Source organism: Uranotaenia lowii, chromosome 3 (assembly GCF_029784155.1).
Source record: "Uranotaenia lowii strain MFRU-FL chromosome 3, ASM2978415v1, whole genome shotgun sequence".
NCBI lineage: Eukaryota > Metazoa > Arthropoda > Insecta > Diptera > Culicidae > Uranotaenia > Uranotaenia lowii.
In genome coordinates, this window is record NC_073693.1 from 120,969,898 (window position 1) to 120,989,517 (window position 19,620).

Consider the following 19,620-nt stretch of genomic DNA (forward strand, 5'->3'; position numbering starts at 1 on the left):
GAAAACTGAAGTATTGTAAATGAATAATGCCTAAAAAAGATATTTTATTTACATTGGGAGGTTTCCAAAACTATAAATTTAGTAAAAATCGTTTGGGAAACAAAAAGTGTTCCATGTGAAAAAAGTCTAAACGACAAAAAAGCGATTGAAATTTCAGCTATATTTCCATTTTTTCTCTCAAACTTAAAATTTACTACCTACTACCTTCAATTTTGTGTGAACAGTTCAAGTTAATCATTTTACAATGTTTTCATCAAAAAAAAAATTTCTACAATAAACGGAAAATTAGGGCAAAATATGCTTTGTGAGACACTTTTGCGTAGAATCAGAACGCATACCGATTCTAGGGCTACGAAAAACTATCAAAAGCGTTGCCTTTTCCTATCGTTTTAAAAGATCGTATAGTTTCTATTTGACCCCAAAAATCAAACTGAACCGTAATTTGAGAAAAACATTCCCCTTTGTTTATAAGAATGTGTAGTTCAGGGTTGCAAGCGAATTTTCGTTATGAAATGCCAAAGTTTTTCCTGGTTTTCCCCCGGTTTTTTTCGATTAAAAATTATGGTGTTTTCCCGTTATTTATCATACTTGTGTTTTAATATAAAATCATGGTGAATAAAAAAATTCAATGCAAAGGCCTCAAATTTTTAACAATTGTCGTCATGATAAATATTTCGATGTCTTTTCGTATCAAATCGACCCTAATTTCCCGACCCGTATTTCCTTGACCCTAACTATGATTTTATATCGATGGGCTGACGTTAAATCAATAAAGCACAATTACAATTACAATCGACAGGTTTTTCTAATTTTTTGGAGAATCCAATGAAATCTATTAATTGATTTGCTAAACAATATCAACAATTTTGCTAAAACAAGTCCGATTACCTTGATTTTTTAAATTAAAATGTGATTATTTTGAGCCCCCGTAAAAATTTCAGTTTTTCTAGAACTAAAATAGATTTGCAAACAAAAGTTGTATAGTTTGTATAGAAATGTGTTTAAAATGCATCGAAACATAGTATCAGATCATCTTGTCAACTTGAATAAGGATTTGTTTTTCAGAATTTGAAATCACCAGATTACAGAAAATTATTTAGTTATTTTATAAGTGCATTTTTTTGTAAAAATCCAAAGATATATTTGACAAAAAAAATAGTTTTTTCTATACAAAACAACAAATAACTTTAGTAGTGCCCTAGTAGAAGAGGAGGAATGAAAAACAAAACACTTGCGATACGAGGATTCGATCCTCAGGCCAATTAAAACGAAATACACAACAACAACGATAACATATCTTTTTGTTGTAAAAAAGAGATTCGTTTCGTCAGCAAAATTTAACTCTTTTTAAAAACGCTGCCAAAATATTTGCTTTCTGCAAAAAAAAACAATTTTATGAAAGATTTAAATCGAACACTGAATTGTTTGACGTCGAAAATTAAACCTGGTTACATATTAAGGACCGCAAAGAAATCTACGCCGAAAAATACCGACATTCGATAAACTTGGTATCGTTGAGTTGCCAAACGTTGTGTTTAGTTTTGTCCAATATAGATTCATTATTAAATCTATGACAATAGAGTTATGCTAGTAAGTGTAGCACACTTACGGAAAGCGAGAATATGAAATATCTCATATTTGTTCTGCTCCGCAATTAGTTAAAAAATGATTTAAGCTTTGTCTGTCAACTAATATACGAAAATATGCGTTTATGAGGTGAATCTATACCGAGACTGTCAAAAAATACACTTACATTTAGAAGTTAATTTCCGTGGAAAATTTTCAAACAATGGCAATTTTCCCGGTGAGGTTCCGAATTTCTTGGTTTTTTCCTGGTATTCCCGGTTCGCTAGCAACCCTGGTAGTTGAGTATCAATCTTGTAAGTAGTGCCTTCCGAAAAATGTTGGTGAAAATTTCTCTAAAGGCGTGTGAATGGAATCCAGAAGGACATCGAAGAAGAGGCAGACCCAGAAACTCGTGGCGACGAAGCCTAGCCTCCGAATACGAACTGTCGACGGGAGTCTTGGCTAGGACCAAGTGAAGACGCTGCCTCCGGATCGTCAACAGTGGAGGTCTTTTACCAAAATGGACAGAATTGACCTTAAACCACTCCAGGACACTTTTAGAATAGCGGCATGATGGCAAATCTGGAAATAGCGGAGCTTCGCCGTTCTGCTGCAAGAACGGCAAAAGGCGCTCCTCGAGGCAATCAGATTTGTAGATCTCGTCATTTACTGTGCCCTTTGTCACGGAAGGCTCACTCCTCAATCCGCTAGAGCAAGTGGCCTGCTAAACGAGATATTTGCAGGCGAACTTCGATATTTTCGTCTCTCTAAATTTGTCGTCCACATCGAACTTGCTCTTGCCGTTGAAAAACTCCAACCCCGGAATTTGCTTAAAATCGGCTTTTCTATACGTTTCGTCGTCCATCACACAGCAGCCCTATTTTGTCAGCATCTTCTCGTAGAGCTTCCGTGCCCGAGTTTTAGCCGTCGATTGTTGCCGATCATCGCAGTTTGGGAAGTTCTGTACCTTGGACCTATGTAGTCCAGGGGAGTATGACATTTGGCATAAAGCCATTTTGCATAATGCCTTTTGACATAAAGCCATTTGGCATAAAAGCCATTTGGCAGGAAGGTCATATGGCATAAATGCCATTTGGCATTAAGGTCATTTGGCATAAAGCCATTTGGCATAAATTCATCTGTTGAGTTGAGATTCAATTTTCGGACAAAGATGTGAGTTTTCTTATCCTAAGTCGAGAATGCAATCCTCAATCCGAAGTGGCCGCCAACCCGCCGCCGAAAGCGACGGCCTAATTACATTGGTCTAGGTCTACTGGGGCCTCCTAGGTTTACGTGAAAGCTAGGGGTGATCCCTTAGGCACGTCCTCCACGCGATAGCGCGAAGGACAATATTTCATAAAAGCTCGAACGCGCAATGTGAGGAGGCTGTTGTTTTTTATTTGTTTGCATCGTGTTGGCTTTTGCAAAACCGCCATAAGTAAGGCGTTAAGACCTAAGCTGGAACCGACTCCTCACGCTGCGCGTTCGAACTTTCATGAAGTATTGTAATTCGCGCTATCGCGCGGCGGACGGGACTAAGGGATCACCCCTAGCTTTCACATAAACCTAGGAGGCCCCAGTAGATCTAGACCAGTGGTTTTCAAACTTTTTCCACCCACCGCCCCCTTTTGCAAAATTTTCGAGCTCAACGCCCCCTGGGCAAATTTTTAGAAAATCTCAAAAAAAAATCATAACCTGGATTGTCCAAAAACCATTGGCTTTTAGTTTTGCGTTGTTGTAAGACTTAACTCAAATTCATGAAAATTTATATGAGGCCCTAAGAGTCAAAACGGTAGGAGGTATTATAAGTGTAAAAATGGGCGATTTTGATTTGATAATGTCTTACGATTCTTCATACAAACTTTATTTCGTGATTTTTCACAATTTTGGAATTTTATTTACATATTTTTTCGTTCGGAGGCAAAATGCAAATTTTCTAAAAATATATGAAGCCCTTGGAGCTAAAGGGGTATAAGTGCATGAAAGCTTATTTCGAGAAAACACGCTTTAAAGTTGTTGTATTTGGCCATTTTCCATATATTTTCGAAAATTTGTATTTTGCTTTCGAACGTAGAAGTAACTAAATAAAATTCAAAAAATCTGAAAAAAAAATCAGCAAATGTAGTTAGAAATATGAAGAATCGTTTGGCAACATTAAATCAAAATCTACCATTTTGTCACTTATACATCTTTGGCTCTCAGAACTCATATGAAAAATGACGAAACATAACATAAGCTTGCTTTCTCGAAATTTGCTTTTATGCACTCATACCCTTTTGGCTCCAAGGGCTTCATATTGCTTCAAACTTCCAGTAAAGACTTAATTAAATGTAAAATATCCTGTACACTTACACCGATTGATTTGTTTGTTTTGATATAGAATCATAAATCTTAAATTTTGATAAACAAAATTTTATGTTGACCATTAATTTGCGTTATTGGATCAAAACTTATTATATTCTGTCAACCCAGCGAAAAAAGTAAAAAATAGTACTGTTTCTTGATATTTGTATTCAAGTCCTGTTCAAAATTATGCCCCATTCACGAGTCTTACAGTTTAAATAAGATTCTAAAAACAGAATTCCAGCAGTGATATCAGAATAGGTAAAAAAAAAGTTTATCCATGGCACATGGCGCAATTGATTTTTGTAAATAGATTGAAATAAATAAGAACTTAGAAATAAAAATTCTCCTAACTAAAAAAAATTCTGTCTATTGTCTCTCCAAAATTTATCACTAAATCACAAAAGACGCCTTTTAAACAGATTTTTTCGAAGGTTTTTTCTGCTAAGCAGATTTTTTGAGACAATCAATTGTAAAGATAATCAAACATTTTAAAATTAATCCTTTTTAGCACAATCAAAAATAATCTTTCATAACAAGATCAACATGTTTGTGACAATTTTAAAAAATCTTTTAGATACATTGTTTAAAAAAATTGAGATACTGGAACAAAAATTTGCTTGCAGCTCTGTGAAGTTATAGATATTTTAGTCTTCAACCTGATGTTTAGTTATGTAACGTAATTTCAATGTTTTGCATCGAATTTCCTCTTTGTTGATTCAAAATTGAACTCTCCGCCCACCTAGAAGCTTTCAACGCCCCCAAGGGGGCGGTAGGGACCACTTTGAAAACCACTGATCTAGACCAATGTAATTAGGCATCCGCTTCCGAGGGCGGGTCGGCGGCCACCTCGGATTGGGGAGCCTCGGCTTTGGGCAGCCTCACCCCCTGCATCCTTGATGTTTGCGGCAGCGCCGCAAAATTTAAAAAAGAAATCTTGCAAGTTTAATTAAATAGTCACCACACGGTTGAAAGTTGAATTTATGCCAAATGGCTTTTATGCCAAAAGGCTTTATGCCAAATGGCTTTATGCCAAATGTCATACTCCCGTAGTCCAGCTCTCTTCTTTGCATTCTGGACGTAGCTCTGCGACATGCCGATCTTTTTAGAAAAATCACGGCTTGAGACGTTAGGATTTGTTTTAATCATCTGCTTCACTTTTTCTCCGTCTTTTTGTTCTCCGGTCCCGGTTTTCTTCCAGCTCCTTTGCCGTGGTTCTACGTCAACTGTTCCTGGAACCGCTTCAACACTCTGGAGACGGTTGAATGTTCAACATTTTTCTCAACTGGCGTGCAACAGGTCAGGAAATTCCAGGTGTTTGGAAATAATTTGTTCTCTCGACTCGCGTTGGTTCACCTCCATTTTCTTTGAATCGAAAAACAGGACTTTGATTTTGACAGTATGTAAACAATACACACCAATGAAAAAGTGTGCAAAACTATTTAATTTGCAGCCAATGGTAAAAAAAAGTTATGGTGTGTTGAATGTGTCGTTATAATTTCGTGTTCGCTCTTTATGCACCGGAGGATCGGCGCGGGAACATTAAGTAAGTAAGTTGTAAGTGGTGATGAAAAATGTTTTCAGATTTTCGAATGGGGTCGTCCATACAAGATTAATATTGTTTTAACGACATTGGCGTTATTATATATCGGATTGTGATGAAAATGTGAACATGAAAGTTTTAAGAGGCGTGCAATCGATTCTAGGTATCTAGGTGTCTAGTTAGGGAAAATGCTCGACCAAAGGGGTCATCCATATCAACTGTATACCGTTTTTGTAATATTGGTGTTATTATACATTGGATTGAGATGAAAATTTCCATATAGGATTTTTCAGTGACGAGCAATTAATTCCAGGTATTTCATTCAAGGTCCGGGTCAGATGGTCATGTTTTTGTAAGGCGTATCATTGCACCGTCCTTCATTCTTAATTATATAAACCTACAGGTTTCCTTCAAGTGTCAGATGATTTTTAAGAAGAAAAATGAAAACAATGTTTAAGATAAAATATTTAAAAAAAAAAATTCAAAATTACTCACCTTTCAATCACAAATCGATGAAGCCGCTGAAATTCAGTCGGCGATCTTCTTGTATCCAAATCCGTTTACAAATGACCGAACACGAACAATAATATTATGTATATTCACTTACAACAATAACAAACTGAGGGATCTTGGGCACTTTTACCAACAGAGAGGAGGGTGGCAAATTTCTGAGGGTCGAGGTCAAACCTCCGGAAAACCCAGTCGGAAAAACCGATAAATACAAATGCCGAAGACGATTTGGCTATGGTGCTTGCATGAAATTTCTCGTGACGGTGCGTGGCCCAATATTTTTTCCGATTCTTGTTTACGAATAACGAGGATTGGGATGCGTTTTGCGTGAGAACAACACTCGACTTTTACAAACCACACCGGGGGGAGGCAACTTTTTGACGTTTTTCCCTTTCTGGGTACGGACAAATTCGGATTGGTGATTCACTTTTTTCCCTTTGGTTGAACCCGTGGGATGAGTTGATGATGATGCACACTTTCGAAGCAAAATTTTCTCGTTTTCTGTACGATGCAAACCGTGGCGTCTGGAAACGTGATGTGCTCGCTTGATGCTTGTGGAGTATCACTTAAAGGTTGAGAAGCCCCCGGAAACTTTCCCGACAACAGATCCAGAATTTTTTCGACCCCAAAGACACGACACTACGCTGTCAAACTTTTTCTCACTGAAATTATCGATTGCTTCCGCTGCTGCTGGCTAATCAACAGCAATTTTTACGTACGGTACGGAATGAAACAAACAAAACACGACGACGGCACAACCAGACGGTCCCGAAAAAACCTTTCTCAATCCAGAACTTCCCGAATAATGAACGGAGGTAATGCACTGAAACGCGGATACTTAGCAGTGAGCTCACCACCCAACAACCCAAACGGAAAACGGTACCACCTAATGGGAAGGTGAACTAAATTGAACTGGATTGAGTTGGCCGCAACAAACACCGAAACTCCACCATGCATGCAGCCAGACACACCGCTTGCTGAAGGAGGAGATCGTCGTAGTACAGTAACACCATGCAGAGGAATCGTATTATGGTAGCTGAGCACACTTTAGACGTAAACTTAGCATGCAATAAAAAATCTTCAAAAAGATCGCAAAATGTATTTTAAATTTAAGAAATAAGAAACTTAAAGTTCATGAAGACCTTCAGAAATAAATAAATAATAGCATAGCCTTGTGCAATAATAGGAACAGGCACCTTATTGAAAGAGAGCTATCGATGGCACCAACGAGACCGAAAACCAAAAATCCAACAAGAATCCATGTTCCAAAACAACGGGATGCGCTGCATGCGGGAGAGTTTTGGGTGAATGTTTGTTGGTGTGTGTGAGATCAAATGCATTCGCGAGAGAATCCGAAACAATCCCAGAGAGCCAGGTGAAATGTCAAAAGTGCGTTACCAAAATAAACGAATTTCTTCGAGGGGGTAGGAAACTTAGCGTTACGAAATGTGAGAAATTTTCAAGCTGAATGTTAATATTCCTAAAATTTAATATTAAATATCAACACCAACACGTGAAAAGGGTCTATGTTCATTTATGACATTTCGAGAAAAACGCGTTTGAAAATATCGCAATCTTTTTTTAATCGCTAATTAAATTTCACGAGGAATTTCGCAAGTCAAAACGGTGCGTACACTCAGCCGAAATAAAAACGTTAAATTTCACGTAGGCGCTCTCTACGTGAATTTTTGCTCGACTTACGTGAATCACGTAGAAGCTAATACAAATTCACTTGATCCGTACGTGAAATTCATATGGCTGATCGCTGTCAAAACAAAGTCACATTCGATTTACGTGAAAATCGAGTGATCTGCCAAGTACGAAGGGATTTGGTGCATTCTATGTGACGTTCACGTAGCTCTGGATAACTTATTCACATAAAATCTATGTGACAGAATACACTACTCAAGATGGCGCGGATCCAACAGTTGGTGCTATCAGAAAAACAAATTCTAGGTGATGGAGAAGCTGATTTTTCGTAAGTAGTTAAAATTAAGTTGTGAATTCGTTATTTATATTTTTTGTTATTTTTCTATTTTTCAGAATTCGGAATTGGGGCAGCTAGGACGATTAGGCAATTATTATGGAGGCAACCCAAATGCCGTCTTCGATGCGATATTATATGTTAGGTATGTGAAGAAAAAAGTGTACAATAGGTGGTATGAATAAAAAAATAGCAATTGCTTCGATAGCTTTTACTCTGCTCGAACTTTTGAATGGCAACATTTGAAAGCATTTGCTCAGCTAGATATGCAAAAGCTGAGTATAACATTTACTTTCAACCTGCTCCGGATTAAAAATATGCATGCCATTCGAAGATATTGACTAACAAAACTGCTCGAAAATAGCAAAAGCAATTACTAGAGCTTTATTCATATCAGCCAATGTTTCAATTAAAAATAAAAAGTGCATCATGTATTAGAAAAATTAAATGTCCTGCAAAATCAACACATTTTTTATTCATAAGATCCGAAAAAAACAAACTACGTTTATCTTTCAATAAAATCTACGTGAATCGCATGTAGCAGAACGCATCCTTTTTCACATTCGACCTACTTTATTTTAACATATACAACTCATATGAAAATTACGTGAATTCCGCTTGCTGCGCCAGCTCCGTTTACTACCTGAAATTCACGTAGGTTTCACGTGATTTTCATGGTGGCAAAAATCCATGTACATTTTCACGTAGCGTTAATGTGAAGAATTTTTTCGGTGTAGGATCATTCTAAATATGTTTTTATCGATACGACGGTGTTATCATGAAAAAATAGCTCGCAATTGATTATAGACCCTAGCTGGAGTTTGAAATTCGTCTACATGTTTTATACACCCTTTGCATTGTACTGTATTTCTCATATGTGTGAGCGAGATGGAGATAAAATTTCCCCTATTTTTTGACAAAGGCTTATGGTTCTCGCTATAGGAGTGAGGGAATAGCTTTCCGCATTCTTCCCCTTTGAATGTTTTGCATCTAGACCGTTTGCTTTGTTGTGGAGTAAAGGGTGTATAAAACAATCTGTGTGAGGATAATGTCATTTTGTGGCTCTAAATTTATGTTTTTATACACATTCAGAGCTTAAAATATTTTCCCCATCTGTATAATTTTCTCATGCCAAATGAAGAGTTATAAAAAATATTTTGTCCACCCTATATAAGGAATTTTTCAAAACGTTCGCGAGTCAGGTTTTTGAATCTATTCGATCATACACATGTCTCTTTTTTATTTCATCATCTGAAATTGCTTTAAAATAACGAAATGAATTTTGAAATTATAGTTTTGGGTCAACTCATAAACTTTGCGTGTTATTTGGTCAATTTGGATTTAGTGGGCCATAATTCCTCATCATTTTTCAAAATCCAAAAAATATATTTTTTTTTTTTTTATTTCTTAACGTTTATTAGGCCTATAACTTATAAAAAGTAATTATGTGCCGAGGGTCATTTTTTATTAAACGATTTGGAAAGTGCCCAGACAACCAGAAGTTGTATTTTATTTTACAGATTATATCGTATAGAATGTTATTTATACTCTTTTTCGTATATCTGCACCTACAATGTGCGGTCCATGCATATTCTTTATCGTATTTAAATGCATTGCATGATTTTATTACGACAAGAAGAGAGACTCGTATTTATGAACATATGAACTCGACCTTTGTGTACGACAATTCGCAAAAAAACCGTGAAACGACCGATATACGGTGATCAGCCGTGACTGAGAGATTTTGTCGTGCTATGCATAAAATAATTCAAAATTAAAAACGTATATAACTGCATTGATTCGTAATAATGTGCATGCAATCGTATACCTTTGCAAATTAATTCGCATGTCTGATTTTCGTAAAACGTATTTGTTGGCAATCGTAAAAGAATACAAATAAGTTCAATAAAATCGTTTATGATAATGGGACATCGATGACTGGAATCGTATTAAAGGAGGCTTCAAAATGTTGGTCTATTTTTATCGATGACGTGTTCTACGATTTAAAAGATTTTTGTTATAGAAATATACGATTTGCTTTTGGTTTAATGCCTTTGAAGCAAATCCCTTTGAATTTATATATTCCAGATAGCGTCGAGGAACCATCATGAGCTGCCGATCGTATGGTCACCCGCATGCTAAAAAACTATATTACAAATAGTCAATACGATACATCCACGGTCCCAGAAAAAGTTATTGTCTCCGTAAACGTAGCTATAATTTAAAACTTTACTTCGACAACGATAATAAAATAAAACGAACGTTCATGTGAATAGTGATGGTATCTGGAAAGGTGAATGAATTGTTTAACGATTTACTTTAATTTTATCAATAATCGTTAAACTGTTTTCGTACCATAACGCTTAGCGTTCATGTCATGTGTCAAACTCACGTCAAAAATTACCGAAATGCGGATCAGAGATGCCAGATAGTTTGAAAAAAGAAAACTTAGCCCAGATTCATGAAAATATCTTTAAATTTATTTATAGAATCAATTATGGATTTGTTCATACATGGAAAAAAATAAAAGCAGTTGCATTGTACAAAGAAAAAAAATGGTCTAATTCTATCACAGTTCAGTAAGCAGTTATCAAATTTTGTTTCATTCGAATAGTAGTTATTAAAACTTTTTTAAAGTCTTTGAGAGAGTTTTGCATAGGACAGCTATTAACAAGTTTCACTAAACTGAGCATGCTTCATCTTTAAAACAATAGTTTTGTTGATTTTGTTTGGTTCCGGCACGAGTTTTAATAATAAACGGTTACAACTCTTTAATTTATAATGTTTATTGTTTGGAGTACGTGAGCCAGTCAGTTATAAATTATAGTTCAGGTTAAATCATTTCAAAAAGTGCTCAGTTTTCTGCCAAAAATATAAAAAAAATTCTGCAGCGATTGCTATTTGCCCGACCTAATAGGATACCATGAAGAATAATTTCAGGATTTTCAGGACACATACTAAATAAAGGTAGTGTACTCGCCTTAATTGATGTATAACAGAGGAAAGAAGAATATTGGCTGGACTGCAGTTTATATGAAAAAGTCATTCACATAAATATTATCTGAATCTGAAGACTATTATCGTTAAAACAGATCTGTTCGATATCCTGATGGTTGTACTAAATGCAACTACAATTTAAATATTTTATTTCAACATCAAAACAATTCAGTACATTTAAAAAATCACGACGGTCTTTTGAAAATCAGGACAAATCCTGATTTATCAGGACATCTGGCACCTCTGATGACAGCTGACGGTCATGACACGCAGTTTGGAAAAGAAGAAGAGAAGAAAAAGAAATTATTTGAAAACGATTTGCTGGTGAAATTGCAGCCGCAGCAATTTCGGGAAGGATTTCGGTTCAACGTACCAGAAAGCAGGTACATCGGGTGCCGGACTCAGTGCAACCCAGCAGTTAGGCTGAAAAAAAAACAGTTTTTCAGGTAAGTTGAATTATGTTTTACTTGTTTTCAATTGCTGCTTATTGGGTAGGCCTATGTGTGAACATTCCAGTTGCGTATATGTGAACATCTAATTGATGTTTTTTTTTTATCTTTCATTCCAGTGTCGGCGATGCTGCTTTCTTTTGCAGCTCAAGTACGCCGCCGGGGGGATTTCCCTCGTGGGTGGCGCTATGGCACCGCAGAGATTTCGGACCCTGTAGACATAAATTGTTTACTTCATTCACCATGTAACTACGGAAGCTGGGTCAAAGAATTAAAGAAAAACAATCCCTTCATGCCTTAAAAGTAAGTTTAAATATAAAAATAAATAAAAATGTATAGTGAAAATGAATTACTTAATGTTAAAATCCGAAAATCCAAAAATTATTCCCTTTTAGTGCGTCCGCCATTATCGCGTACGGTTCTCATAACCGTCAGTATGACGTTGGAAGAACGTTTCGTAAATCTTTTCATAACTGTTACTGTAAAAGTTGAGTTACAAGAGTACTTTTTGGAATACTTTAACAATAACAGTTTAATGCTCTAAATACGTTTCCGTAAGCGATTTTTAGATTTTATCTTAACTGTTTGTAGAACAGTCTCCCCATACAATTGTTTTAACAGTTTTAAACAGTAACATAACTTAACGCCATATTCAACAGACCGTCGTTTTGGAATTCAAGATAAGTGCAATGTTTTTTATGATTTCAGATATAATTTACTAAACGTTTTTTTACACTGTTTCTAAACGTTTTATAACTACTACAGGAACCGTTATGTTACAATATTTTCGTATTCGGGCAGGGGTTCAAGTCCAGGTACTACAATAACGTCTTGAACGTTGAAATTGAATTGTAGGATATAAACTTGAATTTGTTTTATTTTTTATTTTATGCTAGTTTAAAAAAAATTTGAATTTGACATCAAAAAACGCATTTCTTTGAAATAATCTTTTTTTTTATTCAACTGACGGAAAATGAGATCCCTGCACTCAAGTCGCATAAGACGACCAAATAAGTCGTCAAACTTTCCATATTGTTACGAAAAATGTCGTATATTACAACCTCAATCATCTATATGATGATGTAAATTGTCATAGTATATTCCAAAAAGAATCAGGATAGTCGTAAATGATGCGCATGAAAAGTCGTTCAAATCGTAATTTAATACAATCCAAATCAAGAATATGTTTGCTATTGTACCTATATGGCCTCCAAAATGATACGTATATACTGGTTTTGCTACATTATATACGATATGTTTTCACGTATATTTGCATGTATATTTGCGTTGCAAATTCGAAATACCCACCAAATGGTTGTCTGGGTGGTAAGAAAGGAAATAGGAAGTGGAAGGATATGAGGGGAAGGGGTTATTTGGGTATCTCTGGTGGTCGCACCTGCTGCATGCTCCGTGTCACGATTGATCGAGAAGATGTATTTTTTTTAACCATATCTTCAGCGACAACTTCTCCTGTCGAAGTTGGTGGAAGAGAGGTTGGAAGGGGGGTCCGTTTCCGAGGCGGGGAATCTGCATCCAAACTGATGCCATCAGTTTGAAAAGATTGTGGTGTTGCTGGAGTGTGCGTTCTTTTCTGGTTCAAGCTCGTCTGTTGGTTTGGTGTTTCTTTTTGTTGGAGTTGTTGCTGTTGTGTTGTGTTCTGGGTAGTCTGTTGGTTCTGGCTCGTTTTTACTACATGTGCGTAGCTGGTTGAGTTGCTGCTCGTGTGTACTATTCTTCGGGCTTCGTTGATTGGAACGTTTTTATCTGTGCTGAGTTTGAGTGCTGCAGATTCTGCTGTCCAAATGGGGCACTTTCTGTCCAAGGGGGAATGACCTGGTGATTTGCAATTTCCACAAAAGGGTTCGACACGGCAGTTAGCACTTTCGTGAGTTTCAGAACAATTTTTGCAAGCCAACTGATTCTTGCAACGGCTTTTAGGGTGGCCGTACTGCAAGCATTGTCGGCATAACAGAGGCTGCGAATAGTAAATGCGCGTGCGAACTCGAAGGAGACCGAAATTTATAAATTCCGGAATGATGGTGCTGTTGATTGTAAGAATTAGCGTTGATGTACCTATGATTCCTGCTGGGGTTTTTTTTGTTATGCGGCGAACATCGATTATTTTTTGAGGCGCTAGTTCTTCCAACAAAAGTTTGTCATCCATTCCATCAACTTCTCGACAGGTGACCACTAATTTCCGCTGGTTTAAACTAGGATGACGACCTATGACAATCGGTGTACCATCCAGTAGAGTTGATAATGTTGTCAGCTTTCTTCCTTGGTCCTTGTTCCTTATCTTGAGCACGTACCACTTCCGAGATTTTTCGTAAAAGGCGCCCTCAATTTTACCCGCAAAGTTCTCGATGGAACGTCCAATCAAGAACGGGTTTTTTGGAAGTTCTTTAGCTTTACCTTGAAGCGTTAGGTAATATAACCGACCGTGCAAATTTTGGGGATCCATCCATTCCGGAATGGGCTCATCACCGCGCGCTGCACAACACTTTATCGAAAAAAAAATTCGCTGCCTTTTGATCGATGATCGAGAGTGGAACACGTCCGACACCGACGAAGGCTAAGAGGGAACTGCCAAAAAATATAGCTTTTTTTAAAAAAGTCATGGGAAAAATAACTTATGAAAAATTAAAAAATAAGCTTAAAATGCCTTAAAAATGTAGAAAACCATATCATTTTTTATTTTTATTTTATCTTTTGTAATCAAGAAGTATGGAACAAAGAAAAATGTGGCCTATAATTCCCCATTCTCCCATATAAAATTTGAAATGAAATTAATGCAAATAAACCTCAAATTGGAAATATTCAGAAGGAACTTAATTTAAACCTGTGCCTTTGTTTTCAAATCTGTTATGGAATTCAACATCCGAATCTTTAGTAAGATTTTGTCTATTATCTCGAGCTTTGTAGATATATCAGCAGCAACATGTGAAAAGGGTATAAAAGACAAAGTAAACAAAACCGGTTTTCAGTGGATTCAAATAGCCCAATATAAGCTCTACTCAACACAAAAACCGTTTTAAGTTTTTCAGTTTTCGTAAGATTTATAATGCAGTTTGAGTAAAGGATCTAAAAAAATTAGAGCCATAAAATGACATTATACTCACACAGATTGTTTTATACACCCTTTACTCCACAACAAAGCAAACGATCTAGATGCAAAACTTTAAAAGGGGAAGAATGCGGAAACTATTCACTCACTCCTATAGCGAGAACCATAAGCCTTTGTCAAAAAATAGGGGAAATTTTATCTCCATCTCACTCACACATATGAGACATAATAGCTGCGTTCAATCGTAAGTAGCGATTGGTTTCGACTAGTTTCTGTCGAGTGGTCGTTGTTCAACGGGTTCATGTTTTGGTCGAAACAGGTCTGGTCGTTGTTCAACGGAGCAAGTTGAAATCGATCGAAACTAGTCGAAACCGATCCAGCTCGAAAGCAGGGTTCATTTCTACCACACTAACACACATGCAGCGTGTGTGTCAGACAGAGAGCAAGTTTTTGTTTCGTTCTCGCCATTTCATGTTCGTCAAGTGCTCTGGATGTTTGGATTCAGTCGGCAGTCGGTTCTGAGTGTTTCGAGTCGATTGTCGCTGCGCTAACTCTTCCTGCAATTATTCCTGTGCTGTGCGGTAGAAGACGTTTGCACTTGCCCCGGGGGGAATGAATGAAATAAAAACTTGTCATAAAGTTATCTTATTTATAAGAAATTTAATGGTTTTACCTCACGAATGCGTTTGAAACAAGTCCACGCAATTTTTGTTATTCATCTTTTGTTTGCGGACGGCTAAGACTAAGATGGTCTACTAATGTGAACACGTCCACAAAAAGCAAACCGCCAAAATGTCGCGGAACTCTGCAATAAATTCAGATTATCCCATCATCGCTTGTTCAGTCTCATTTAATATTATGAAATTTTTTATTTCAATACATTTAAGGATTCCATGCATATAAGCTTGTTTTCTAGCCCGTTACGATACGCGTCTGAATTTTCGCGTGATCTGTTTCGGTCTGTCTAGAAATTCGTGTGCAAAACGCACAAAACACGCATTAGTATTGGTGTAAGTATGTTCAACGGACGACCTGGTTGAAATCAGTCGAAGTCAATTGGAAAGAGACAGATTACCAACTGTCAAAATCCATTCCTACTTGTTTCGACTTATTTCAACCTGTTTCGACTAACTTCCATTGAACACACATAATGTGTGTTCAATGGAAGTTAGTCGAAACAGGTTGAAATAGGTCGAAACAAGTAGGAATGGATTTTGACAGTTGATAATCTGTCTCTTTCCAATTGACTTCGACCGATTTCAACCAGGTCGTCCGTTGAACATACGTTCACCAATACTAATGCGTGTTTTGTGCGTTGTACACACGAATTTCCAGACAGACCGTTTTCATTCAAAAATTTTTTGAACCTGCGAAACGATTACATTTATGCTTTTCTAAAATTCAATTTGGTTTAAAATTTCTTTCAAAATTCATTAAATGAGCAAAAGTCATCAAATAGAAAACTTCTATAACTTTTTTCGCAGAACGCCAAATTATTTGAAGTATTAAGGAAAGTTTGATAATTGATTCAAAACTTTTATTCTAGAATGTCACGTTTTTGTTTTCAATGTTTTTCAAAAAGCGTTAAATTATTTTTCAAACTATGTTCTTATTCAGTTACACTTCTTAATTAAAACCCATTCAAATGACGAGCTAGTGTTTTTGTATGTCTTATTTAGAGTTTCAATTAAAACAAAAGGTTAATTGAATTGCAATTTAAAATTTACAATTTAACATTATATTTTCAATTATAATGTCGTAAAATAGAATTAGGTTGATTAAAGTGTTAATTCCGCCGGAGGCGAACCAAATTTCTGACTTTTTTGTCAACACTTAATTATTAAACACCTTTTAAGGTCAAGTAATATTCCGGAACTCTACGAAAATTTTACTTGAAAAAAATCTCCATGGGGGGCGGGTTCGCACGGCTTTGGTTGGTACCTAAAAAGTTCAAAAGTATCTCTCGCAAGCACCACATCAAACCATTTGATTGCGGTGCCAGCAGAGATCATGTATGAAAAATTAATTGCAGGAAGCACAGCGACAATCCCGACCCGAAACACACAGGACCGACCGCCGACTGAATCCAAACATCCAGAGCACGAAAGTGAAATGGCGAAAACGAAACAAAAACATGCTCTCTGTCTAACACACACGCTGCATGTGTGTTAGTGTGGTAGAAATGAATCCTGCTTTCGAGCTGGATCGGTTTCGACTAGTTTCGATCGATTTCAACTTGCTCCGTTGAACAACGACCAGATCTGTTTCGACCAAAACATCAGCCGATTGAACAACGACCACTTGACAGAAACTAGTCGAAACCAATCGCTTCTTACGATTGAACGCAGCTATACAGTACAAAGCGAAGGGTGTATAAAACATTCAGACGTCGCTAGGGTCGTTAAACAATTGCGAGCTATTTTTACATGATAAAACCGTCGTATCGATAAAAACATATTTAGAACGATCCTACGCACCGTTTTGACCATAAAGACTTTGGAGATTCCTCGTGAATTTTAATTAGCGATTTAAAAAAGATTGCAAAATTTTCAAACGCGTTTTTCTCGAAACGTCGTAAATGAACATAGACCCTTTTCACGTGTTGGTGCTGATATGTATGGCATTTGAGAGTTTTGATTAAAATCAATAATAATTATTGATTCTAATAAAAAAAAACTCAAATGCCATACGCTGTTAAAAATGTTTTAGAACAAAAGAATTTTCTTTTGTTTAGTTGCCAAACAAAGGAAAATTTCTTTGATTCTGGAACAAATAAAAATTATTTTGTTTCTAATCTGTTTTCCTTTACTTCAAAGAATTTTCAGCCTTTGAAATTAAAACAAATTCATTAATGCAAAGTTTTTTTAGTTGAGGAATAAATCCTTTGTTTGAAAATTTTTTCTTAAGAATCGAACTCATAATACATTGTTTCAAATAAAAAGGGGTTTGATTTTTTCTTTTCTTTTTTTAAATAAAAATCAATTTTGTTTTAGTTCAAACACCAAGTTTTCTCTGAGCGTATTGATTTATTATTGATTTTTAACCAACATATTTTTTAACATTTGAATTGGATTGCACAAAGGGTTAAGGGTCATTAATAAATATTATTATAATTATTATATAAAAAAAAGTGCTTTTGAACATTTTTGAATTTCTTTATACAATCAAACATTTATTTAGTTTATTCCTAAATTTTATCAGTGCTTGGAGAGGCGTTACGCCGCAACTGTCAAAACATTTGATTTGGACCAAAAGCGAAAAAAACATTTTGCCAAAACAAAACAAATCTCGCGCAAGAAAGTACCGATATTTTTATTTGGTTGGATTTTGGCAGACAAAATGTTCCGTAAAAATTTAGTGGTAATAAATTGGAAATCCGCAGTGTTTCTGGTGCTATCCGTAATGCTGGCTAACATTCGAATAACCCAAACATGTAAGATTTTCGACTGGTTATGGCCGAGTTTTAGATTAATTGATTATTCTTTCGTTTTCAGCCGTCAGTTCCAACAATCCTGAAGTGATAGTGAGCTCAGTTTATGGATTACTTTTTATTTCTGTAATGCATTATGTTTATTTTCTAATTTTAGCCAACCAAGCTCGAGAAGTCCAGTACAGACAATGATCAAAGAATACTCACCATCAACTCTGGGGTAAGTTCCGTCTTTAAAATGAAATATAGTTCAGATTACAACTCTTTCCGTTCCGGATAATTATAGAATAAAATCCCTTCCGACACCAGTCACTGCCCGAACGAAACGCTCTGCACGGATTTACCCAATTCCTGTCTGCAGTGTAATTACAATGCCCAGTGCATTTACGGAACGGAAATGACAGTGCTCTGTTCGGCAAAACTTTCCGTCAATTGTCATCCGGGAGATCACGAGGTTAAAAGGAAAACAATTTGCCGTTATTGTTATCAAACGGAGCGATGGGAGCAGATCTGCGAGCACAAGGGAGGCTGCAACTCGATCGATGCTCAGTACAAAACGAACTGTACCGTGCGGCCGGAAATCCTGTGTATGGGTCATAGGACGTTTATGAGGAAGGTTCCCTGCAACTGGACCCAGGGCTACCGTTGGTCAACCACGTTGATCTTGAGCATTACTCTGGGTGGATTCGGAGTGGATCGGTTCTTCCTGGGACATTGGCAGGAAGGTATCGGAAAACTGTTCAGCTTCGGAGGGCTGGGTGTTTGGACACTGATCGATGTGTTGCTGATTTCGCTGCATTATCTTGGACCTGCCGATGGTTCCTTGTACATTTGAAAATGATGTAAAATTATTGCGAATAGCAGCACTGATCGATTATTGTGATAATAAAATAAGGTAGTTGATTTAAAACATACAGACCTATTAAATAAACTTTAATTATATGATGACAATAAATCCAAACAAAATTTAAAAATTCAATACCTCATCAAATTTTTAAATTTCTACGAGTTTACGTTCAACAAATATGAACTCGAAGATCTGAATTGTTTTACAACAACTTACGATTGAAAGCACTTTCTCGAATGAGCGATAACACTCAAAATTTTAAAACAAAACATATTATGTTTAAAAGCTGAAATTTCAAAATAAAGATTTGAATTTGAATAATTCACAACAAACTTTATTCTATTTTTTTTTTAAATTCCCATTTTTAGACTGGGATTTCAAACTTATTGATTCATTTTAAAAATGTAAAAGTCTCACGTTGTTTAGTTTTTTCCATTTATTTTTTCAGGGATTTTTATTCTATTTTATCCCATTTTCCTTTTTAATATTTCAATGCTTTGATTTTTGTTTTAAGTTATATTTTAAGTTTAACGGGTGTTAAATAAAAAATGAGAATTTTTTCAATCACATATGAAAAAATTGGTTGTACTCCATTTACCCGAAAACCATTGCCCAGAATGAATAATCCCCAAAATTTCAATCGCCAGAAAGAACCATTCCCCAGAATTTTTTTCCCCAGACAAACCATTCCCCAGAAAAATTTTCGCCAGAATGTACCATTTCCCAGAAATTTTTTCACCAGAATGAACCATTTACCAGAATTTTTTTCGCCAGAAGAACCATTTCCCAGAAAATTGAAGACATTTATCCTTACTAGAAATTAATAAAAAAAAAGGAATTGTCACAAAACAATGGGGTTTCATAACTTTATTCTTTTGCGGCAAAGC

The 19,620-nt window shown here is 36.1% G+C and overlaps 2 protein-coding genes across 2 annotated transcripts; both read left to right on the forward strand.

Annotated features, from left to right (window-relative positions):
• Positions 1 to 11,098: 11,098 nt before the first annotated feature.
• On the forward strand, positions 11,099 to 11,729 carry LOC129750912 (uncharacterized). Its single transcript, XM_055746108.1, has 2 exons — positions 11,099 to 11,389; positions 11,512 to 11,729. Exons 1-2 carry the CDS (start codon positions 11,190 to 11,192, stop codon positions 11,639 to 11,641), a joined length of 330 nt encoding a protein of 109 aa, XP_055602083.1. The 5' UTR covers positions 11,099 to 11,189; the 3' UTR covers positions 11,642 to 11,729.
• A 6,020-nt stretch (positions 11,730 to 17,749) lies between these two features.
• LOC129756654 (TM2 domain-containing protein almondex) lies at positions 17,750 to 18,800 on the forward strand. The gene is made up of 4 exons (XM_055753581.1): positions 17,750 to 17,889; positions 17,951 to 17,979; positions 18,044 to 18,106; positions 18,173 to 18,800. The coding sequence occupies exons 1-4, from the start codon at positions 17,796 to 17,798 to the stop codon at positions 18,719 to 18,721; spliced, it is 735 nt and encodes a 244-aa protein (XP_055609556.1). The 5' UTR covers positions 17,750 to 17,795; the 3' UTR covers positions 18,722 to 18,800.
• Positions 18,801 to 19,620: the final 820 nt, after the last annotated feature.